We start from the raw sequence: 25,021 nt of genomic DNA, 5'->3' as shown, positions 1-25,021 counted from the left end.
GCCTACGCTATTAATTCAGTGACTCCTCGTGGACCTGTTACCAGTACCAGCCTCTACTTTGTTGAAGGGTGGGCATTATCAACTTGACCCCTTACCAGTTCTAAGTAGTGTGATGCTTCAGGGATAGCCCTTGACTGTAGAGTTGTCGTTGAAATTAGTGTGACTTCAAAGGAACTTCAAGTTCAAGGTAGGAATATAGGTAGTATTACGTTTTCTTCTACTAAGTGAAGATTACACTAATGAGACTGTAATTATAACAGGGCACACCCTTGATTTAGTGGAAGCCAGTGCATTTAACTTGGGGAAGACAACATTTGGTCCTGTTTGCACATTTAAACTTTGGTCAAGTTCAAGTGGTATCTTTTCAGAAAAATAAAAGAAAGGAATATTTAATTTCCTTTTAAGTCGATGTTGTTAATTTTGAATAGTCCTAGGTCACAGGCCTGCATTTTAGAAAGAAATCTCTCCACGAATCCTCCAAAAGTCACTGCTGATAGTGTTGGTTGTCCCCCAGTTGGGTGGCACAGCCTGAATTCTACACTAAACTCGAAAAATCTAACCTACAATAAGAACTTCAAAAGCCTAACGCCTTGTACACTTAGTGACAGGAGCCATAGCAAAGAGAAAGGAGGCCTTCTCAATAGTTTTCACACAACCTAGAGATGTCGCTTCCATGACAGTTGATGCAGTGGAGCGCGTGAGTGGTGTAATTATCAGTGCACAGTGTACTTTTCCTGTATGTCGCTAGGGCTCCGCAGGTGTATTGGGCCTGAGTTGTGTAAACCAGAGATACTGTCAGAACAGCACTCCAGGTGTGTTATCCTCTCTGGTGTCAAGTGACCAGTTCAGATAAATCAAATGAATGATTTGCAAGAATATGTGTAGGAACTCACCTAGATTTGGGCTCCCAGATGTTAAGCCAACACTACATTTCACTTTGACTTCAGACCAAGCTCAGGACCACTGGAACCTGAGATCTAAAAATGGATTTCTTCTGAGGATTAGCAACAATTGTTCCATTTTAACTGATGGTCACCCTTTGGACATCGTCCTTCTAACCTGGTTTTGAAAAGAATTTATAATCCCCGCAAACACAGGAGGTAACATCTACGTGGAAGAAAATCATCCTGGGTTGAGCCACTTCTGATGTCATTCTGATCTGAAATCAAGACGTTGATTAGAAGGTTGAGTTTTGATAACTAAATTTTCATGGCTCCCTTCCCACCCACCCTCCGTCTTAGGATGGAGACAGTGTGCTGCGTTTGCCGCCAAACAAACCGTGTGTGTGTTTGGCCTGTGGTCCAGCACTTTAAAAGCAGCTCTTTATTTGAGTCCAGTGTAAAATTGATTCTTACGTGAACAACTCAATCTTCTATGCTGATTGAGTTGCACGTACAAGTCGGTTGGCTGCAGCGTGTGCTGTGGATGATGGAGGAGGGAAGGAATGTCTGCGGAGGAGTGCCACGGGAAACCTGTGCCAATCTGCGTGGTGCGGGCGGAGCCGGGGGGTGCGGGCTGAGAGCCTGGAGTGGTGCTCACGCTGGGCCTTGTTGCAGGACTGCAGGGTCTGAGAAAGGAGCTCGTCCAGACCCTCAGATCTCAGCATGTTGCTGCCAATAAGGTCAAATACGCACTGGAACTTATGCTTTATTCATTTTAGCTTTGAAAGATTAAAGAAGAAATTGTGCCTGGAATTCATCAATTTTAAAAAAATATTTCATTAGGTTACTGTATTTTGCTTTAAAGATAAAGATTCTGTTATTTTAAGCTGCTCCTCCTCTCTTTGATTAATTAGCAAAGGAGAGGGAGGGAGAGAGAGACAGTGAAGGAGGGAGAGAGAGAGAGAGAGAGAGAGAGGGGAAGAGAGAGAGGGGGAGGGAGAGAGGAGAGAGATCTTTTTTTATTTGATTTTCATTTTGGTTACAGTATAATCTATTCTTTTTTTTCTTTTTCTTTTCCAATTACAGTTGACATGCATTCTCTATGAGTTTCAGGTGTATAGCGTAGTGGTTAGACATTCATATAACATCTGAACTGATCCCCCCTTAAGTTTAATCCCCACCTGGCGCCGTACATAGTTACTACAATGTTGTGACTAAGTTCCCGGCTGTACTTTACATCCCGTGACTATTTTGTAACTACCAATTGGTACTTCTTCCTTTCTCCGCCTTTTTCACCCAGTCCCCCAGCCCCCCTCCCACCTGGCAACCATCAGCTTGTTTCTGTATCTATGAGTCTGTTTCTGTTTTTGTTTTTTTTTGGTTCAATTATATTGTTTTTTATATCCAAAATGTAAGTGAAATCAGATGGTATTTGTCTTTCTCTGTCCAATTTATTTCACTTAATATAATATCCTCAATGTCCATCATGCTGTCGCAAATGGCAAGATTTCATTCTTTTTTATGGTTGAGTAGTATTCCCTTATATATATATGTACCACATCTTCTTTATCCAGTTGTCAACTTAGGTTGCTTCCATATCTTGGCTATTGTAAATAATGCTGCAATGGACATAGGAATGCACATATCTTTCTGAATTAGTGTTTTGGATATCTTTGGATAAATACCCAGAAGTAGAACTACCCAGGTCATAAGGTAGTTCTATTTTTAATGTTTTGAGGACCCTCCATACTGTTTTCCATAGTGGCTTTACCAGTTTACAACCCACCAACAATACACGAGAGTTTCCTTTTCTTTACATACTCAACAACATTTATTATTTGTTGATTTATTGATGATAGCTATTCTGACAGGTATGAGGTGATAATTCATTGTGGTTTTAATTTGCATTTCTCTGATGATTAGTGATGTTGAGCGTCTTTTCACATGTCTGTTGGCCATCTGTATGTTCTCTTTGGAGAAGTGTCCATTCAGGAAGTGTCATCTTCCCATTTTTGATTGGATTGTTTGCTTTCTTATTGTTACGTTGGTTGACATACATTTTGGATATTAACCCCTTATTGGATGTATCATTGGCAAATATCTCCTTCCAATCAGTAGGTTGTATTTTCATTTTGTTGATGGTTTCCTTTGCTGTACAAAAAACTTTTTAGTTTGATATAGTTCCATTTGTTTATTTTTTATTTTGTTTCCTTTGCCCAAGGAGATGTATCAGAAAAAATATTCCTAAGATCAATGTCAGAAAGTTTACTGCCTATGTTTTCTTCTAGGAGTTTTTTGTTTTGGGGGTCTTACATTTAAACTATGGATCTATTCTTACCTGTTTACTCTATACCCCTCTATTATCATATTTGTAACTTTCACCTATAATACCTCCTGTATTTTAATATTAGAAGGCATTTTAGCTTGAGGTAAGCACCACTGATTAGAGTTCTGTGTGTGGTATTGGAGTGTGGCAGAGTGAGGCGGGGGCAGGACAACCTGGGGTGATGTAGTTCCTCATATGGTTATTCTTCTTCTGTTCAGCTTAAAATAACAGAATCTTTATCTTTAAAGCAATACACAGTAGCGCTGTGAGGACTGTTTGAAATAACTGAGGGGAGGCCCACAGGGAAGACCTCACCATGGAAAACACTCAATTCCTGGTGACTTTGTAATTTTATTTAATTATGACTGGAAATGATTTATTCCTTTTGTGTCAGGTGTTCTAAAACTGCCAGGGAAGATTACGTAAAGAAATTCTTGGCTGTTACTTTGAAACCCTGATCGATTTCTTCTGGAAAGGAGGTGAAAATGTAATGTGTGTTAATTATACGATCAGAATAACAATCTCTCAAATATTTCTGTGTTGCCTTACCAGGCATTTGAGATTGAAAGCAGATCTAGCCTGTTTCTCCAAAAACTGAACTCATCGCTGGGAGATAATCTCTCTTTCTGAGATAAAGAATGGTTTGTACTAAATTTTTGGAACTAGCGCTGAAGAATCTTGGGCTGTAGAGTTGCAGTGTAGATCTAACATCAGAAGGAAATATTCGCGATGTGATGGGGAGGCTATCTGGGGAAGTGGAAATAGCCTGAGGCTGGTATTGGGGGACCCTGTTTAAGTCCAGATTCCACCTAGTAATTGTATATCATTTGCTCCAGTGTCATTTCTAAAATGATGATTATGCTAATTCACAAGGATATGGAAATATCAAAAAAGATAACGTCCCTTCACCCGGTATCTGGCTCATGGCAGATGCTGAGTAGATGCTCTCGCCCTCCTGTCTTCCTCTCCAGTGTTTCCATGGAGAAACGCCTCTTTCTTACGACTCCCCTTGTTCTGAGGCTCCCGACCTTGAGCTTTCATTTCTGACCCATTATTATGCTCGCCTGCTTGGTGCGAGGAAGCCTAGTCCTGTCACCTAACTCGCCTGGCAGAGTTTCAGGAACATGCAGCTTGAAGAGAAATAAGATCCTGCCTACCTACCAACCGAAGCACTTGGGAGCTGGCAGAAAACTCATCGGTGCCAACTAACGGCTTCCTCTTCACCCTCCATCAAAGCCAGCAAAGTAATGCTATTCTGTGGTTTCTTTCCTCCCGTTCTTTCTCTTAATCCTCCGACTTGCCCTCCCCCAGCCTCCCATGCATGAAGACAGGAGGGATTGTTTAAATTCTATATTTAGTTCAGAGCTTCCAGGTTGTGGGTGTTCTCTCGCCAGTGAAGGGGGAAGACGTGTGTGTCATCACTTAAGTTTGAACAGCCCATCTCCAGGGCTGGCTGGGAGACTGGCGTAGCAGCCAGCATCTAAGTCGGGTCGAAAGCAGAGCCCAGATCAATACAAAACATCCAGGCTCCCAGCTCCCCAGATGACGTGTCTATTGTAGGGATGACTCTAAAACAGAGCTAGAAAAACGTGGGGTACTCCTTCGGCAGCAGTTACAGAGTCTCTGTTTATACCAGGCGGGGTGGAGGGGGCTGTGTCCCAGGATCTGATTCAGATCATGGGGCAGAGCACAGGGAGTGTGGCCTGCAGATAAAGTCGGGACCAGTTTCACCTCCAAATGTCTGTTTAGGTTTGTTTCCTTTAGACATAGATTCTGTTGATTTCTGCCTTTTGGGTGACAGTCACACACACACACACACACACACACACACACACACACACACACACACACAATATTGATATATACAATGTGAAAGTTCGGTTCTCATTATAAAGATGTTGACCTAACATTAGGTTGGTGATCAGAAATGCTACAGATAAGCAGAAATGTTTTTTGAAAATGATGTCTGCACTTTTGTGAATTTGAAAGATCTCACATTGCACTATATCTGTATTTATTTATACACACATATATGTTTGTCTCCATATACGATTTATATATCTGTAACATATGCATGTATATATGTTTTAACTCTGATAAGTTATTTCCTAGAAGAGAGTAAATTTTCCGAGTAGCATCAGCCTTGAGGTTCCCATTTAATGAAGAGAACCAGACATTTCTAATAAGCACCCCTGAGTTAAAACCTAAGAGGAATTGCTCTATTGTTCTGTTTGGTTGTTTCTGTGATTTGGAGGGTAGAGAGAAAAGATTTAGGGTTTTTCAGATTTAAACACTTGTTTGCTATTTTTATAGCTCTGGTTGTTATCGATGTACTATCCTCTTTTTTTTTTTTTTTTGACAAGGTGAATTAGTGAGTCATTACTGTATGTATATAGTACTATTTGCCAAAATGTTATCAAATGCATGTGTTATTAATATAAAGACAAAAATGAAATATTCTAAATTGGCTTAAATTTTATTAAAGAAGAATGTACATTTATTTGACAAATTAGAGACACATTTTTCCAAAGAAAATTATAAGGACAAATACTCAATCCTTTATGCTAAGAGTATAAAAAGCTGCAATAGAAGAACATAGGAAGAATAACCACATGAGGAACTACATCGCCCCAGGTTGTCAGGTCTTGCAGGTGGTGGTGCGGTAGGAAAGGGAGAACTATGAAAGGACCAGGGGGCAGGAATGGTACTCAGGGTCTGTCCCCCTTCGGAACAGAAGCTTGATGTTCTGTCGGAGTAGATTTAATTAGACATGCGTTACCTTAAGGGGCCCCTTAAGTAACCTGCAGGCAACCTGTGGTACATAGCTTTATATTCTGCATTGTTTCTCACTTTCTGTATCATAAATATTGTCCTGGGCGTGAAAAAGTACATCTCAGGGTTACAAGCACACCCACATGCAAGAGGTTTCTGCATTAAAGGTAAACAGTAGTAGCCCCTTTATCTATAAGACAAACGTACAACCTTTTAGAGCTTGAATGGCAGCAGGAAAAGGAACCGAGGCTCCATGGAGAAGTGGGGGGTTCTGAGCCGGGGCAGAAGCACAGGACGAGCCTGGAGTGGCTCGTAGAGCCCGGATGTCTGCAGGCATCTTCAAAGGATGTGCAGAGCCTCGAGGGGCACTCAACAGCTGGAACAATTCTAACAACACAATAGTGATGCTGTTGGATTATAAACCATAGAATAAAAGAAATATCCCCGGACCCATATTGACATAAACCAATAACTGAATCACTAACTGGGGGATAAGGGACAGCACCTCCTTGCAGTAAAATTCCATTTGGTAAATATAGAGGGGAAGGAGGGACATGCCAGTTCCCCATTAGGCACACACCACGGTGATAGTTATTGCAGGTGAGATCCATCAGTGGATGCTCACGTCGGTGGGAGGAAGTTGGAGGAGAAACAGGATATTTTCGTAGCCTCAAGCTATCCCGCCATATATTTATCAATGAGAAAGGATTACCTTACATCAGAGGACACTTGTAGACACCATATTCCCCAATGATCACAGTTCACGTCACTCGTATGAAGACGTGTCCATACCATGTACCACTGATAAGAGTCAGTAGGAAGCACACAACATTACTTCTGTGGTATTCTTGACAAAAGCACAGATCTCAACATAATCATGAGGAAACATCACACAACCCCAATTTGGGAAACATTCCAGAAAATAACTCAGCAGGACCCTTTGAAAGTGTCAAGGTCATGAGAGACTGAGAAGCTCTCATGGATGGGAAGAGACCCAAAGATACACTGACTAAATGCAATGTGGACTCTGGGTCTAGATCCCAGAACAGCAGAGGGGCCTTAGTGGGAAAACTGGCGGAGTGTGAAAACTGTCTGCAGGTTAGCTGGTTAACGGCATTATGCCCATGTTCATGTCCTGGTCTCTTCTTTTTTAAATACTAGAGGCCCGGTGCATGAAATTCTTGCACGGGTAGGGTCCCTAGTCCTGGCCAATGATCAGGGCCGATCTGTGGGGCGACCAGTGAGGCGATCAGAGGGCCCCTGCTGGCACCTACCTTGGCCGGCTTGGTGCTGCCCACTCACCGGCCCTGCCCCTCCCCCCCCGCTGCCACTGCCAGTTGCCTCCCTCTGCGGGGACATGGGGGTGGGGGTCCCTGCTGGCACCCGCCTTGGCTGGCCTGGGGCCTGTGGGCTGGGGGCAGCTCCTACGCTGAGCATCTGCCCCCTGGTGTTCAGTGTGCGTCATAACGACCGGTCGTTCCGCCGGTCTGCCATTCGTTTGATTTGCATACTAGGCTTTTATTATATAGGATATTTTTATTGATTGCAGAGAGAAAGGGAGAGGGAGAGAAAGATAGAAACATCAATGATGAGAGAGAATCATTGACCCGCTGCCTCCTGCATGCCCCCTACTGGGGATCGAGCCCACAACCCGGGCATATGTCCTGATTGGAAATAGAACTGTGACCTCCTGGTTCATAGGTCGATGCTCAACCACTGAGCCACGCCAGCCGGGCATCAGTGTCCTGGTCTTGCTCAGTGTGCTCCGGTTGTGTAAGCTGTAGTAGAGGTGAAGGGTGCGCGGGAACTTCTCTGGCTTCTCCTGTTATGCAACCTTATCTGATCCGAGCAGGGCAGGCAGGAGGATAACTAATCACTCTGAACTCAAGGCCTTCAGGATGCTAAATATTTATCTTTGAAAAAATGAAATGATTTAAAAAGGAGATATTCCAGCCTCTCCCGGCGAGAGGAGGACAGGGGAGAATTGATGCTACGTGCTCTCTTGGCTCAGTTGCTTGCAGCCTTTTAGTCGAGTGTGCTCTCACGGATCCCCCACCTCGCGAGAACCACACCCGAGGTGCGCCCAGAGCCCTAGAGAAATGCCCCGTCTAAGAAGGCTGGAAGCTTGCTTCTGCCTTATCGCTATTCTGTGACTCTGTATACTTGTGATCATTTTGTATTTTTTCAGGGCTTTCACATAAGTGATCACATTGGATTTTCACATCAACCCTAAAATCAGGAGGGAAGTGCCACACTATACGGATGAAACGGGCTTGGAGATTTTAAGCGATTTGCCCGAGGTGGCAGGGCCGGTGCCGGGAGAGCTGGTGGGGACAGCCCGCTGCCTCCTGCTCTGGTCTCCCTCTCCCCCACCAGGCAGGACCGCCCCCAAACAGGACGCCTGCTTGACCCAGAAATAACAACTGTTCGGCTGTGGCCGGGCAGAGCGAGATGGTGCCGGGATGGCCTCTGTCCTTGGCAGGCAGGCACCGGCTCGTGCCGACCCTGTGAGACTGTTTCACTCTTCTCTGCACGTTTCTGCTGAGAAACAGAAGCCTTGTTTTGGCAAGCCCCGGAGGACAAACCAGGAAGCACGGAGGAAGCAGAGTGCGTTGCCACTGGCCTTGCACACTCGCTGGTGCCACACCTGCAACACAGCGTAACAGGGTCGCAGGGAGGAGTCGCTGTTTCATGTCCCATTGAGGGAGGGTTCTTCCCAGCCATGTTCCGAGGCCCATGAGCTGGGAAAATCTATCCCGCGTCAGCATATGAGCCTTCACATTTCCTCCATCTGGGACAAAGGCGAATGGTGGAGTCTTGCATCTGGACTCAGCATATACTTAGCAAAGCCAAAGCACGTGCACAAACCAGTGTGAGGCGTTGGACGAAAGCCCGAAGGAAGTCTGCATGGAAAGCACCAGCACATGGAAACCCTCCGTGTTCAAAGCAGAGCCCCGGCCCGGCCCGCTGCCGCCTTTGCAGGCTCCGGGCTCCCACCGGCCTGGGGGCTGTCTGTCTCTCCAGCCGCAGGAAGCTGTCAAGCTCGCTCTTTGTGGCCCCAAGACCTGATCGCTTGAAAATCTTAGTGTTGGGTGCTCCTATTTGAAATCCTTAATAAAAATGGGCCTGGCCGGTGTGGCTCAGTGGTTGAGCATCCACCTATGAACCAGGAGGTCACGGTTCGATTCCAGGTTGGGGCACATGCCTGGGTTATGGGCTTGATCCCCAGTGTGGGGCGTGTAGGAGGCAGCCAATCAATGATTCTCTCTCATCATTGATGTTTCTATCTCTCCCTCTCCCTTCCTCTCTGAGATCAATAAAAATTTTTTTTTTAAAAAGTGGGATTTTTTGAGGGGCTGTCCTTGTCTGTGTTTTGTTTGGAACTCATCCTTCAGGGGCCTCCGGAGACTCGCCACTCCCTCTGACGTACTCCGTGTGAGCTGACGGGAGCGGGGACCAGAGGCCCCGCCGTCTCTAGAGGGAGCGGGACAGCGTGTTTGTTTGCTGTGCTCCCCACATTGCCAGGCCTCAGTGTCACCATGGCATTCACCGTCCCACGTCGGTCTTATGTATGCGTGTCGTGGGAGGGACATGGGTTTTCTAACTTGTTAAGAGCTTGAATAAACTTATTCTCTCTCTCTGGAAGGTTTGGCCCCAGCCTTGTCCTGAGGTTTGTTTCCCATCAGTTGGAGCCTCAACTATAAAAGAGTTTCCACAGTGGCTGGTTGTTACCTGTCACGTGCATGATCAGTTGGAGAGACGTTAAATTATGAGATGGCCTGGACAATAAGCAGGCTGCAGAAGCCACTTCAATGGAGTGTTAGTGAGCCGCCCAGTCTCCTTGACGGGGGTAAAAAAAAAAAAAAAAAAAAAGTAAATAAAATGTCAGCCAAGCTCCTCAAGGCAGATGAGGGAATTACCCAATTCCCTCGACCTCTTCACTTAAGTCTCAGGCAAATGTTTGCTGGAAGTTTAGAGACTAAGCAGTTTATGCTCCCCTGGATGGATTTCATTCATTTGGGAGAGAACGACCCCCCCCCCCCCCGCCCCCCGCCCCCGGCCCTGCAGCGAGCCTGTCCTGTTCGTTGTACAGCAGGTCTGTTCTTAACGAGGAATGTTCTCCTGAGTGTTGGTACTCAGAGTTGGACCATCGATGCAGCAACACGTATTCAGTTGGCATCTGGTTTTAACTAACGTACGCTAAAAAGAATAGTTGCTAGCATTTATTGGCCATTTTTGCATGCCTGACTTAGTCTCATGTAGATGGTCCCCCTTAATCTCCTCAGAAGTCCAGAAGCTAAGTAGTTACTCCCCCACTTTACAGTTGGCAAAACAGAGGCTTCCGTGGTCTTGCTTGAGACGGCGCAGCTGTGAAGCTGGAACCGCAGCCCTGGGAACCAGCACCCTCGTGGTTTTTCTGTTCCTGATCTAGCGCAGCCGGGCAGTGGGGCCAGTTCCTGACACATTGATTGGACGATCCCTGGAGAACAGAAGGCTAATCGTGTGGCATTGCTTCTCGAAGACAGTGGGAGACACAGGCAGGTTTTTAGTGTGTATATAGCATCCCCTTGATATCATTGCAGGCATTCTTCTAGAAATGGAGTTGGGCAGTAATCAGGAAGTAAGATTGCCTGTTTGTATGCAAATGATTGCTGCCCATTGTGTTCCCAGATGAGACTGTTTCTCTTTAAGTGAGGGAGACCCAAATGCTGCTCATAAGGGACCAGAGGTGACATCAGAGAATCCGGCAGCTGACTGAGCCGGAGTGTCCTGGCAGTTGGTTAAAGGATCATTTTACCAAGGGGAGGATTTTTACAGGTAAAACTGGCAGATGGGGTTATTCATGTGTCTCTTCTAGAAATAGCTGAAGCGGGTATCACAGTCCTTCCAGTTCAGACATTTACGGGGAGGCAGATTCAGCCAGGATGCTAAGCCAAGTGGGGACTTGGTAAGTTTTACAAGCTGAGGGTTTCCATGAAAATCACTGCAACCCGCGGTTCAGTAACTTGGAGGTCAGAGGTTTCACCCCCTCTGCGCTGGGAGCACCCCCTCTGTGCTGTGGACCATGTGGTTCAGAACAGAACCTCGGGGAAAAGGGAAGATTGTCTTCCACGCTGGCCAGTAGCCATTCATTCCAGATCGCTCCTTACAGCCAGTCACTGGCCGCGGCCTGCACAGGATGTGTGCCTACCATCTACTGGAAGGTGTGGGTGACAGGGACCGCTTCTTCAGCGCTCCACTGACTTTTGGGGCCAAGATATTGGGTACTCATTTCGGGGGGAAGACTGGAGAGCACGTTAGTTTAAAAAATCAGTAGTTTTCTGGTAGATTTAGATGATCGTAAGGTAAGCTCTTGCTGGCACAATGGAAGGTCCCTGTATGTCCCTAGCCTTTAATTTATTTCTGTAAACATCACGGCCCTGGTACATCAAGCCCATTTCATAAAAAGCCACTTTACTCAGCCTTGCCGTCTGTAAAAACAGGGTTGTTTTATGGCCTGTCTAGTTGTAGCTCTGCTTGACAAATAGACATTAAATAAAGAACCAATTGTTGCAGCTTCCTCGGGGGCTTTGGCGAGATCTCCATCCCCCTCGGCCCCCGGGAGTAACAAACAGGGCCCCGGGGTAGATGGCTGGTGGTGTTTTTGTGAAAGTTAGAAAGGATCACCCGCCCGGAGGGTGTATCTTGTTTCTGTGTGTGTGTGTTTTTTGTTGTTGTTGTTTTGGGGGCGGGGAGCCTTTACTGGTTCTAGAATGATGACAGTCACTAACATTTATATGATGTTCTGCCCTTTCCCAAATCATTGAGGTGATCTCATTCTACCCTTTCTGCATCTGTTTAAAAAATGAAAGCCATATATACTGTTTCAGTTTGAATTTAAACACACAGCCCGATTTCCAGAAATATTCCCTATCAGTTTCTTAATAGGTTAATATACTCTTTTTTAAAAATATATATATTTTATTGATTTTTTACAGAGAGGGAGAGGGATAGAGAGTTAAAAACATCGATGAGAGAGAAACATCCATCAGCTGCCTCCTGCACACCCCCCACTGGGGACGTGCCCGCAACCAAGACCTTGACCGGAATCAAACCCGGGACCCCTCAGTCCGCAGGCGGACGCTCCATCCACTGAGCCAAACCGGTTAGGGCGGTTAATATACTCTTATTTCTCTTTTCATATTTTCTCTTTTTTATTATCTCTGGGCAGTTTTCCTTCCAGTTACTTGACACATATTCCGATGTCAGGGGCCTCGCAGAGGGCGTTTGAGGCACATTGCTATTCTTTTTCGTGAGATTTGATGTAAAATTGTGACTTCTCTTTGTTCCCTTGGTTTTCCCACCCATCCCCAACCTCCTTTTCCCTCCCCAAATATTGACCAAAGTCTCTGAGTCAAGCATGGCAGGGTCAGAGGTCAAAGAAAGCCTCTCAGACACTTGAGCAGGGTTGGCGGAAACAGCAGGAGTTCAAGCCACGATGGAGAAGGGCGTCCCTGTCCCAAAGGCACGGAGGCACGGGGTGGTGGGAGGAATTCCTGGAACCTGCGCAGACCAGTGAGGGTGGTGCAGGAGGGGAGGCTGGGAAGAGGCCGAGGGGGAAGCCAGACCAGGAGCCAGTGGGAGAACGTCAGCCTGCCCTGTCAAGCTTCGTGGGGCCGTTGCAAGCCTTTAAGTAGAAGAGCGATATGGCCCCTGTCCTCTGGTTCCTGCAAAAGTCGATGTATTTTTAATGAGTCTGATGATTACCAGGTCACGCCGACATGGCACCTTGGTCCCTTGAGGTTCTCTTTCTCCTCACCTGGCATGCTGCTCGTTTCAATTTCTTTCAGTCAGTAGACATCTATCTGGGGCACGTTGACGGCTTCGGCAGCTGACCGGGCACATTATATACTCACAGGGACTTAAGGAGAATGTGGGGATTTGGTTATCAGGATTTTTTAAATATGTTTCTTATTGATTTGTATAGAGAGAGGAAGGGAGAGGGATAAAGAGATAGAGACATCAATGAGAGAGAAACAACACTGATTGGCTGCCTCCTGCACGCCCCCTACTGGGGATTGAGCCTGCAACCAGAACATATGCCCTGATGGGGAATCAAACCAGGAACCTCTTGGCTCCTGGGTTGATGCTCAACCACTGAGCCACACCGGCTGGGCCAAGGTGTTTTAAAAAAATTAAACGTAGTCAGCATCGTTCCCCGTTCTTGCGTTGCCTTGTTGAATAGTCCTGATGTGATTGCCGAGGTGCTGTGTGTCGTGCTGGTGGGAGCTCCGCACTCAGGGCTCCTGCCCTGTGCTCACAGCTTCATTGCACACAGACACCTTCCCATCCCCCTGCGCGTGTACAGCTTGGTTTGCAGAGGGCAGCTCAGGAGGCAGCGGAGGGAGAAAAGGAGAGAAGAGAGAGTGTGGGGAGGTTCTTGTTCCATCTTCAAAGGAAGCAGAGCGCGGCTTGTCCAGGTTGTTTTCCAGTTGGAAGAGAGTCCTAGAACCAGAGTTTGGATGAAACCCGGCTTTTTCTTGCCAAAAAAAGAGTATAAGATGGAAATGGAGGTAAATGTGAATAAGTCAGGGTAATGGTAAACTCTGAGGACAGTTGGCCTTCTCTGGAATTAGAGATTTATGCTAGCAAAGAGCTAGGGAGGAATCTGGAATGTTTATGTTACTGAAGTGTAAGGAACACTGTCTGGTTGTTTATGTAATCTTTCATTGGGCTTGCTCTTAAAAACACGCTTCGATTTGAAGTAGCCTGGGAAAGAGGAACTGTTCCAAGCCATAACTCTGATGCCCCAGTGGAAATAAGATGGATCCTTTTTCATTCGTTTTGAGAAATTTCCTAAGCAGACAGAGGCCTTTGTACCTTCCTTTGCAGTTCCCTCGTCCACAAATAACTTTTATCAAGAACTAGAATTACAAGGCTCTGTTACTTCTTTCTAACGTCAGGTCCTACAGAAATTACTACTGGACCCTGTTTCTTTTCTGGGCTGAACATCTGTTGTTGCACCTATCCGGTGTCACGGATGCTCTCTGCATTATCACCATTAAGATTCATTTCTTAGAGATGTGTATCGGCTACAGCAGGGGACTTTCCACGAACCTTGGTTCACAGGGCAGCCAGGCGTACTGGGGGTGGGAGTAAGAGGCCCTGCACTACATGCTGCTGTAATTACTTCCCAACCTCCCCACGGAAAGCAGATAACACTGTGTGAAAAATAGAAAGGATTTTGGTTTCCATTGCCTCCTAATCTCTTAGCCTAAATTCATTGAAGCAATGATTGTGTGCCTACTGTGTGCCATGCACCTTTCTAGGGTTGGGGTATAGCAGCAAACACAAGAGACAAAGATCCTTGCCAATTTGGAGCTATTATGCTCGCAGGGGAGACAGTAAACAATAGCATGAGGAATAGCTGAACTACACAGTAGGATAGAAAATGTTAAGTGTTGGTGTTCACCGGTGACAAATACTATGGCAAAAGAAGAGGACTGTTGGAAAAAGGGCAGTTACAAGATTGTAATTTTAAATTGGCTGTGTAGAAGGCAACTTTTGAACAAAGACTTGAAGAGGTGAGGGGTTTATCCGTGCCGAGGTCAGAGACAAGTGTCCCAGGTGGAGAGAATGGGCCTGGCACGTGCCAGGCACCACGAGGAGGCCAGCGAGGCAGAGTGGAGGAGCTTTCTCTCCAAGTGAAATGAGGAGGACCACTGTGGACGGAGGAGTGATAATGTTCTTACGTTTTGAAAGGATCCCCGGATGCTGTATTGATAACAGTCTGTAGAGGGTGGGTGGTCAAAGGGAGAAGTGGGAAGTCAGTTTGAAGGTTAGGAATTCCAGTGAGGAATTTAGCAATAATTCAGGTAAGAGATGATGGCAGGTTGTATCAAAGTGGTAGCAGTGGTGAGTGTGGTGAGGAGTGTCTGACTGGTTATATTTTAAAGGTAGAGACGGTAGACTTTCTGAACACAGTCGCCTTGATGTGTCAGACGAAGAAGAAGGGAATCCAGAGCGACCCCGAGAGCTTTGGGTTAAACCACTGGCAGGATGGCGATGAGACGAGAAAGGGTGTGGGTGGGACAGCTGGTGGGAAGGTCAGGAGTGCAGGTTGGGACAGGTTGAGTTTGGGATGCTGTTGGATATCCAAGAGGAGAGACTGAGTAAGCATGTAGGTGGGCGTAGGAGTGTGAAGTTCAGTTCAGGAGAGAAAGCTGGACTGAAGTTGTAGAATTAGGTGTTATCAGCATGAAAATGATATTTAAGCCCTGAGGCTGGGTCAGTTCTCCGAGGAAGTGAGTTTAGAAAAGAGGTAAGAAAAAAAAAAAAGAAGAAGAAGAAGAAGAAACGAGGTGAGGATCAAGACTGAGTGGCAGATAGTCTGACTTTTAGGTGGTTTGGGAAAACACGAGGAGCCAGCGAAGGATGCTGGGAAGGAGCGTGCAGGCAGGTGGAGGAATCAGGAGACACTGATTCCTGGAAGTCAGGTGAAGATTGAGTCTCCAAGGAGGTGGAACATCAGCCTTGCCTAACGCTGCTAATGGTCAAGTGAGTTGAGTGCTGAGAAGAGCCAGTAGATGTGGAGGCCGTGGGTGACCCTAACAAAGCAACTTCCCTGGCGTGGTGGGGGCAAAGGCTAGACTGGAGGACGTAGGAGAGAAAGGAAAAGGAAAGAACTGGAAACAGCAAATACAGACAGCTCTTTGGAGAAGTTTTGCTGCCACCAGGGGCAAGGAAATGAAGGAAGATGCAGAGAAGTGGGGTCAAAAGATAGCGAATGATTCCTGTTTATCACTTAAATCGACCACAATCTTTGTTCATTCTTTACCGAGCTGCTCTTTCCTGGGCACAGTGTTTTGCCAGGCCAGGCAACCCATTAATGTGTTCCTTGACTAACACGTAATTCATTTTCCCAGAGGTCAGACGGCTAAAGCTTTTGTTCTCCATGTTCTCAACAGTCACCATTCTCCTTTTCTCCTGCGTAGGGGAAGGAATTTTAACAATACCAGGCTAAGATGGTGATGGTCATAATAGTCATGCGTATTGTTCTTAACACTTGTACATCACTTACTGTGAGACAGGTGCTATTCTAAATGCTTTGCATAAATGAACCCTTTTAATCTTTATAATTGCCCGGTGAGCTAGGTACGATTATTATCCGCACTCTACAAACAAGTAAATAGGGGCAGAGAAAGATGAAGTGATTAGTTTAACAAAACGACTAATAATGGTGGGGCTGGGATTAAATTCTGACAGCAGCTCGCCAGCCCTCTTTGGAAGCCACTGGAGAGCTTTCAGAGCAAGATGCTCACTAGAGAGATTTCCTTGCACGTCGTACACGGATCTGCCAGAGTGGGTGAGCTGAGTTCTTTGAGAAACGAGACAATGCAGGGGCTGGTTGGGCGGTTCCCCAGGTTCACTGGCCTGCACTTCAGTCCTGCGGTGATGTGGTGGGACACTCGTCAAAGATACCTTCTCTAAGGACTCTATTTCCTCAGGCTTCATGAACTCCTTTTCAAATCAGCAAGTATGTATTAAGCGCCTACTCTTTGTGTAAGAGGAAAAAATTAACTGCTTCCCTTTATGTGTTTATTTTGCTGTGGGAAGCTTATTTGTTTATCACCAGGCTGTAGAACCATCTGGAAACTAAAATAGAAAGGACTGCATATGTGACCATAATACTTCACTGTTTTTAAGGGATCCTTAAAATTTCTGTATCATTAGAGATGAGGTCTGAGCTAAATGACTCTTTGTTGAGCATTAATTCTTAGAGCACTGGCCAACGGTTGCCACTGAATCCCTCACTAATAATCCCTTCCTTTTCCAGAAGGACTTGCCAACACCCATAAAGTACTCGCGGGGAGAATTAAAATCATATAAAAATAATTGGCGCTTGCTTCCTGGAGGCATACATTTAATGCGTTGCTCTGTTCCCCCGCTCCGCGGCTGCCTCCTATGTTTAGTAACACTAGGTCAGCAGACTTCCTCTCGAAGGTTCATCCACTGGCCATTTCCGTTTCCCATGAGAAAGCAAACCCACCACTGCTTCACCCTTTTATCCTAATGTTCCGTCCACTTACGTCCCGTCGCCCTGTGGGTTTGCGCCTCCCAATAGTAATGGTGCTTCTGGTAAAGAGAAAGCAACAAATGGGATTCTGTGTCTGACCATCATCGTCGTCATCTGAGCCTTTTAAAAATTCCTGTTGGGATCTCATAAGGGTGTTATCTGCGATAGCCGGTTATCAACGATTTCATCTGAAAACGAATGTGCGCGCTCTTTTCGGGGAATTCTTTTAACGCCCCTTTGACAGTTTTGGTTTGGGCGACTGGGCCCGCTGGGGACATCCCACCGCTGGTGTGCTTACCGTGTCCTCAGCTTCTACCCGAGTGTTTGTGTCGGGTGTCAGGTGTATGCTGTCCTCATGTGTGGTTGGCTAGGTGTAATCGCTAATGCATGTTGGGGGTTAGCGCTGAAGAGAATAGCTGATGTTTATGGGGGGCTTACTCTGGGCCCGGCTCTGTGCTAACTGGATTGCTAGCATTAGCTCATTGCACCTTCGCCTCTCATAACGTCAATGCTCCATTTCCCCGCAGTTCAGAGGAAAGGAAACTAAGGCCAGGGCGTCTGTGACTTTGCTTAAGACACAGTGGTACTCGTCATGCCCGTCCCCTTTCGGGATGTCCCATGGTCGGTAGGCGCGTCTCTCATCTCGTGTACATGTCCCTTTTCTGCCAAATGTGACATTGTTTAATGTGCTATTTTTGAAATGTATCACATGCTCTCACTCATACGCGGAATCTAAAGAACAACATGCACCGACGAACAGAATTGATCCAGAGACATAGAAACATGGAACAGACTGTCGAAAGTTATCATTAGAGAATAGAAGAGTTGCTTTAAACCGTGTCCTGAGTATTTATTTAGGTTCCTCATCACACGTGGGACAAGATGCTAAAGTAGGCGCTCTCCAAGCCGCCGGCTCTCTCCGCCCAACCCGGTCAGAACCAGTCCCCCAGCTGAGCTCCTCACCACCACCTAGCGTAGCTGAAGACAGCACCGTTTGGTTAAGATGATGGCTTTCTATTGGGTTGTGGAAAGACACCCAAGCTGAAGACATGTCACTGGGATCCTTAGGGAATTAAGAGCCATCCATGCGAAAGGGAGGTCACGGCGAACATGGCTCTCTTACTTACTGTTCGGTGTCTGGTGGAGGAGAGTTCTCTGCTCCTACTATGTCGTTCTTTAAAAGAAACTATTATTGCAGAACCACTGGCTTCCTTCTTTCTGAACTGGAGCTATAATGTTTTATTTGTACGTATGGACTTGTGAGAGAGTTGGTCTCTGAAGAGGGAGTTAGGAAAGTATTGAAATGGAAATGTCTTCAAATTGTCTCTTTCCAGTTATACATTGGATCTGCTTAGGATCGAGAAGCGGAGTGGAACTTAAAAACCACACCAGCTTCTCTTTGTATCCGTCTAGGGAGGAGCTGGCTCAGAGGCCGTCCATCTTCCTGTCGCTCCAGACACTGACCGCCCGGCCAGGAAAGCAAATATTAACTCTCCCCGCTTCGCCACTGCCCCCCAGGGCGGCTGCTACTTTTGTGTTTCTGTTTGGAGGACGTGATGGCCTTGTTAGCATGCGGGAACCCTGTGATGGGAGGGCTTGAACAAAACAGTGAGTGGTGGTGTGTTGTTTTTAAGTTCTGCGTTCCTGTTCTTACTGGGTGTGTGTCTTTCCAGTGCTCCCGGTTAAGGACTGAGTGTTAGGAAAACAGATGGAATGCAAATGATAGGATAGTTCTCGGTTCCTCCAGCGGACCGGGCTCTGAGTTCCTGAGCGGTGGTCATTTTCCGGTGCCTTCTCCCCTTACCAAACGCGGCCGTGCTGAGCCAGCTCCTCCCCTGAGGGCCTGGCACGTAAGTGATCACGTTCTGTAGCCCAGACGACAGTCCACCTGCACGTGGCGGGGGTCACAGCGCGCCAGCGCTGCGCAGAGATCACTCCTGCCAACAATTAATGGGGGAATTCGCTTTATGAAGCCTGTTTACAGACTGACATCTGGAGAAATTCTTGCCCTGGATCCATTCCAACCTGTTGGATTTATGGACTGTGCTTGCTTTTTGGTAAATAGGACTCTTTTTCTACATGGTACATTCTGTTTACATACTTATCGGTGGATGAAAGCAGCTACGTTTCTGTAGTTCTTAAGCCTCTGAACCAAGTGGACCTCCGTTCCAAGCGGCGGTCCAGGGAAAGGACGCCTACCGTTACCCAAGTGGCGGAAACATCTCACTGCCAGGAGCACCCTCTCCTAAACCCAGACTCTCCGGCTGGAGCCCTTCCACCCGGGGGACTCAGTATCCAGCCTTTATGGGGAGTTTAAGACTTGTTGAGACACATGCTAGACCTCTTAAAATATATTAGACTCCCTTTTATTCACACACTTGGTCTCTGCTGTGAGGTGTGAAATGGAAATATTTTCAAACATAGGTACATGCGTGGTCTTGAACACGTTTTATGTTCTCGCCCTGTGTGGGGGGATCAAAGCTTGTTATTAGGCAATGGCATTGAACTCCCAGCCTTTTCACAGGGCCTCACGTTGGACGCTATCACAGTGACCTTCACCCGCCCTTCCTGTGGTTAAGCATTTAGTATCTCTCATTAGTTCATTAGTGGACGAGCTCCTGTCAGGGTGGCCAGCATGGCATCTGCAAACACCGGAAGAAGGAAAGTCGTAGACTGGAATTCAAAAGGACATAGAAACACTGTATCGTATGCTGGAGCTGGGAACCTGAGACTAGGCAGAGGGCGTTTTTCCTGCTTTGCTGAGTGTGGGGGCTGTAAAGGTGCCCCAGGTGAAGGCTGGGATGCCTCCACGTCACCGCCGGGTAAAGTAGGATGGGAGTGGAGATGAGGGAGATGTGGGCACGTGCCCTCCGGTCCCTCCTCGAGAGCAGCAGTGTGTCACGTGGTATCTACTTGATGTTCCCACACTGGGGTAAGAATACCCTAATGCCGTGTCACGTTCTCAGGGCTCTGTGTCCTTTGGTGAAGTCGATGCCTGTTGTCTTTATTAACAATCTTGTCTGTGTTTTTCTGGAAAGCATCTGCTCAGTAAGCACTTTTGTAAACCCAATTTCACAGAAATGTTGGCTCTCTAAAATGGCCCTAAAGGTTAGAACACAGACACACACACACACACTCTCTCTCTCTCTCTCTCTCTCTCTCTCTCTCACACACACACATACACACACACACACACACATCGTTCATTAAAAACATTCCCGCCAGCACAGCTTCCCCAGTTCGGGTGTGTTCTCGGGGAAATGTTAGGTCCAAGTACGGGGCGGACTGGGCCTTTGGCCTGAAGTCCAGTTGGGAGAAAAGGTCAGTGGAGGTTTGATCTCCTGTAGAGCTTTTTGCTTTTTATCTCTCCTGCGGCCCTTGTGCATGTCCTTGCCCGTGTTTTCTCCACACTTCCTCCTAGCTCCACCTCCTAATCCACTTGATGAGCTATTAACATATTGAGAAATGTTGGCATTTTTCAAACTGCTAACATATTTGTATACTTGAATATTTTATCATCTACACCTTCAGTAAGTCACCCCAAATATTTCTCATAGACGTGTATCCACAGAAAATAGAATGTGTTGATGATGAATCATTTTCCTCCTCCTCTTCTCTTCACCTTTCATCTTCCTTTCTCTTCTGCCCACTTCCCTTCCTGCCACTCTTCCATTCCGCCAAATGCTTGGCTTTTTAAGTTTATATCTCCTTGACCTAGAAAAGAAGTGTATTTTATTTATTTTTAAAATAAATTTTTATTGATTTCAGAGAGAGGAAAGGAAATGGACAGAGAGATAGAAACATCAATGAAAGAGAATCATCAATCAGCTGCCTCCTGCACACCCCCCACTGGGGATAGAGCCTGCAATCTGGGCATGTGCCCTGACCAGGAATTGAACCATGACCTCCTGGATCATAGGTCAACACTCAACCACTGAGCAACACTGGCTGGGCAAAAGTGTATTTTAAAAAACTAGAAAAATAAACAGAGTAGAGGAGAATTACCAGGAAAACTTTCATATATGTCTGTATGCCTGTGTGCATATGTGTGCACACGTACCGAAAGAGTAAGAGAGAGAATAAGAATAAAACTTTTTCAAATGAATATATTTACAGGGAATTTTTTAACTACTCATAGTCTCTCAGGGAAGTTCTTCGTATTTAAGATAGTGAAATTTTCTTTTCAAAGCACCCATTCCCACATGTCACATGAATTAGAAACCTTTGAAATGAAATCTGAATGTTAACCTCAAAAAACACGTTATCCATCAAGTAAATCTTGATGAAAAGACAGATATCACTGGTGTATATTTTGAGGTTTCTGCTGTTTCTAATTCTTAGTGGCAGTTCAGGCCCATGAACTGAAGATTCTTTGGTTGGCAAGTCAGAGCAAGGTCTGCGGTCATTTGTGATTCTCAGTGTCTCCTTGTTTCATTCCTCTTAAAATATGAATAAAAATGAAGAAGAGACTTTTCCCTCCCTGAAGGAATGGAATATTCGTACCCAGGCACCTACTTGATTGCCAAGGCCACTGTGGCAAGAAAATAAGTCAGCAAAGTTCTAAGATCCACCCAAAGAACAGCTCGCCAGCCCTGTGGGTTTTCTGTATCGCTGAAAGGAAGTGCTAGTTAGTACAAGCCAACCCACTGAGATGTCTCTGGAAAGAGAGATGCTCGTGAGGAAGCTCCAGTGGTTTGGGACACCGGGGATCCAGGAACTTGCCCTGCGGCTTCAGGGGCCTCAGCTACCCACTCTGAGCCTCTGTTCTGCTCTCTTCTAAATGAAGGTGGTTAAACTAAGAGTGAAAGTCCTCGGATTCCATAGAAATGGTGTGGAAAGTGCTTCTGTGCCAAGAAAATGAATGAAAGGCAGAGACGATCAAATGTACCATGTGCCAAAGGTGTCCATGGTCTCTTAAGCCTCATGGAAGTGCTCAGTAAGACCCTCATTTTATAGATGGGGCAACTGGTAACCCTCCCTGGGTCCTAGAGCTGGACCCAGCCTGGTCCACTGCCCAGAATCTGCCCTGGGTCCTCCAGCTGGATCCAGCCTGTCCACTGCTGGGAACCCCCTCCCCCCTGGGTCCTCCAGCTGGGTCCAGCCCGTCCACTGCTGGGAACCCCCTCCCCCCTGGGTCCTCCAGCTGGGTCCAGCCCGTCCACTGCTGGAACTTCACAGTCTTGCCTCACCTCGTTGTTGGCCTCCTTCCCCTGTAGTGGCCTCTCCAGCCACTGCCCACCGGCTTCTACTTTTGATAGAGGAGAAGGAACACCTGGAGACACTCCTAAGCTAGTGGAGACCCTAAGAATTTCTGAAAAGAATCCTTTAAAATCTCCCCCCAGTCTAATTGTGAGAAAAAACACCAGACAGGTTTCAGTGGAAGGGCATTCTGCAGTACACCTGCCCATACTCAGACCGGCCAGGCCATCAGAAACCAGGGAAGCACGGGGTTCGGTCACAGCCAAGGCCAGCCCACAGAGACCTGGCAACAGAAGTCGCGAGGTACCGAATCTGTGGGGGCTTCGTTTTCTTCTCTGTAGACAGAGAATAACAACACCTATTTCGTGGTGTGGTTTGTAGGAGCTAAATGAGAGAACGTGAGCAGAGTCTCTAGCATTGAGAAAGCACTTAATAATGATCATTATTGTTACCAGGATCTACAGGCTTGGGAAAGAGATTAAAAATAAGCCTGGTAAAACACCGATGGCTTTGTGAACCAACGTCACCCAATAAATTCGATGTAAAAAATACGCCCGGTTCTTCCGGATGGGCCCCTGGCAGATTGCAGAGATAGCAGGGCCAGCTCATTGCCCTGATGGGTAATTCTAACGCTGATGCTGCTTTCCTGCGTGTGGAAATGCTTTCCTTTCGAGTTTTCCTCGACATCCATTTCTTTTTCAGAGACGACGCAGAGGAATGAATGGTAAGGTGTGTTTTCTTCAGACCTGGGGTCCTGTCACTTCCTCTCATTTAATGTGGCTGACCCCTCCCCCCCCACCCCCCCGTCTTTCTTCATAAATCCCCTCACCTGTAAAGCTCATCTTGAGTGTGAGGCTTTGGGCTCAGTATGTGAAAAACCTCAGTGGAAAAAAAATCACACTTCATTCACAAGAAGACTGGCCGTGGGAAACCTGTGCGCTCTACGGCATGTTGTCTGCATCCAGGAAACCATGGCAGATTGGTCACCTCGAGGGGCAGGCGGCGCCAGGAAATCTCACGAGTTTCCCGTGCAGGACAGGGTGGGGAAGGTGAGGTGACTTACACCCAGGATGCTGCCAGCCCATCCCCCCCGTCACCTTGGAGCTGACGTGGGATTGAAAGCTCCCACATGCAGTGTGTGGCTTTGCTCTTGAACAGGGAGGCGTCTGCATCTGTCCTGGAAAGTGCTGGGCGTCAGGAATAGAATCACATTCCAGAGACCAGCGCACGTTATCGTATGGCTGTCCCATTCGCACCAGGTTTGGTCCTTTCTGACTTCGGAAAGGAAAGCTTAAAGGCAACACCATCGCTGCTGTTGCGAAGTGATCGGTCGTCAGTGTAATATGTCTTTGGGGGCAATAACTCTTTCCCGGTGTTTTCACCAAAGAGAGACATATAATAAGATTATTCTTTGTGGTCCGCTCTTGAACTCCGTTGTCACATCATCTGTTACGTGTTTGATCGGTACGCTTTTCTCAGCTGCGCTCGCCGCGTGACGGGGCAGGTTTTTCCGACCCGGCTCTGAAAGCATTGTCTGTGCTTCCCACCTAGGCGGCTGCGCCCCGATTCCAGAGTCAGACCTGGAGGAAAGGTCCACGGAACAAGACTCCACCGAACTGTTCAGCGGCCACAAGCACCCCGCAGCGGAGCCGCCCGCGCCTGGTAAGAGAAGGGGGGGCCTGCACAAGCCACAGGTCAGGGCCAGCGGCTCCTGCCAGTCTCACACCCCAGGGCGTTCCGCAAAGCTGCTCATTCTCTCCCTTCCTCCTCCTGCCCCTCCACTCGGGCACAGCCCGGTTTGATCATTTGTGTGTTCCTTTCAGTATTCAGACCAAGCGTGTCCAACTCGTGGCCGGCAGACCGCATGTTTGACATGCTTGATTCACACCTTCTCCTCTCTGTCACTCTCTTTTTTTCTAGAAGTTGCACCCCTGCGAGGCCTCTCGGAGTAGTGCACGTAGAGTTGTCCGGTTGAGGGGAAGACGGCTTGCCTCGGGCTGACGCTGTGTGGACCTCGTGCCAAGCGCAGACGTAGGGCTGGCCCAGGTGCTTCACCTAGCTCACCTGGCTGGACATGGCACTGGGTAGAGATGGGGGCCGGGACTTTTATTTTGACGGGCAAGCCCACTGAAACTGGTCCCACCAGGAGAGGACGCTGCTGGTTGGTCATCCGTGGGTTTGCAGCCACAGGAGACAGGGACACGGCATCTTTCCGGGACAGACTTTATAATGCAGAGACCTAGATCCGAAATAATTTGATAACCATTATTTTTCAGAATTCTTGTATAGTACATGTATCAAGTTTAATAAAACATCTCATTGTCAAACAATATCTTGGATTTGGTTTGTAATCAGAGGCTTATCTGGTGACTTCTCTACGTAATTTCTTCAGAGGAAAGAGATGGAGAAGGAATCGAAAACTTTGCTGCTCCACGGTAAGACCCAAACGGGATTGTTTTATGAATCATCCAAGAACTTTCATAGGATTGCCTCTCTTAGGCGAAAAGCAGAAGAAGGTAAGTTTTCTTCTGTTATATGTTCAAATGTTTTCAAGGAAGCAAGTTCATGAGCATCCTCCTCATTACCCCAATGGGTGATACCTTTTAAAAATCCAAGGGGAAAGGGACTCACACTTGATTACAGTTAAAATGTGAGGTTTTTATGTGTAAGAAGTAAAAGAGACTTGGCCAATTTCAAGCCAAAAGGAGAGTTGCAAGACGGATTCATTGAAACCAAGTGTGTCCGTCGGTTTGGAATGCCTCTCAGCAGCACCGGGGGGAATGGTCC

At 46.9% G+C, this 25,021-nt stretch overlaps 1 protein-coding gene across 2 annotated transcripts in view; it reads left to right on the top strand.

Moving 5' to 3' along the window:
• BBS9 (Bardet-Biedl syndrome 9) overlaps window positions 1–24,548 on the top strand; it is a 310,665-nt gene extending 286,117 nt beyond the window's left edge. For both annotated transcript variants that reach the window (XM_054726330.1, XM_008147385.3), the window contains exons 22-23: window positions 23,786–23,896; window positions 24,155–24,548. In XM_054726330.1, coding sequence (XP_054582305.1) covers window positions 23,786–23,896; window positions 24,155–24,186 — 143 coding nt within the window. In that variant the 3' untranslated portion in view covers window positions 24,187–24,548. The remainder of the gene's footprint in view (window positions 1–23,785; window positions 23,897–24,154) is intronic.
• Window positions 24,549–25,021: the final 473 nt, after the last annotated feature.

This window comes from Eptesicus fuscus, chromosome 14, assembly GCF_027574615.1.
Source record: "Eptesicus fuscus isolate TK198812 chromosome 14, DD_ASM_mEF_20220401, whole genome shotgun sequence".
In the NCBI taxonomy this organism is placed as follows: Eukaryota; Metazoa; Chordata; class Mammalia; order Chiroptera; family Vespertilionidae; genus Eptesicus; species Eptesicus fuscus.
Note: the sequence above shows the minus strand (reverse complement) of the source record. Positions and strands in the feature narration are given on the sequence as shown.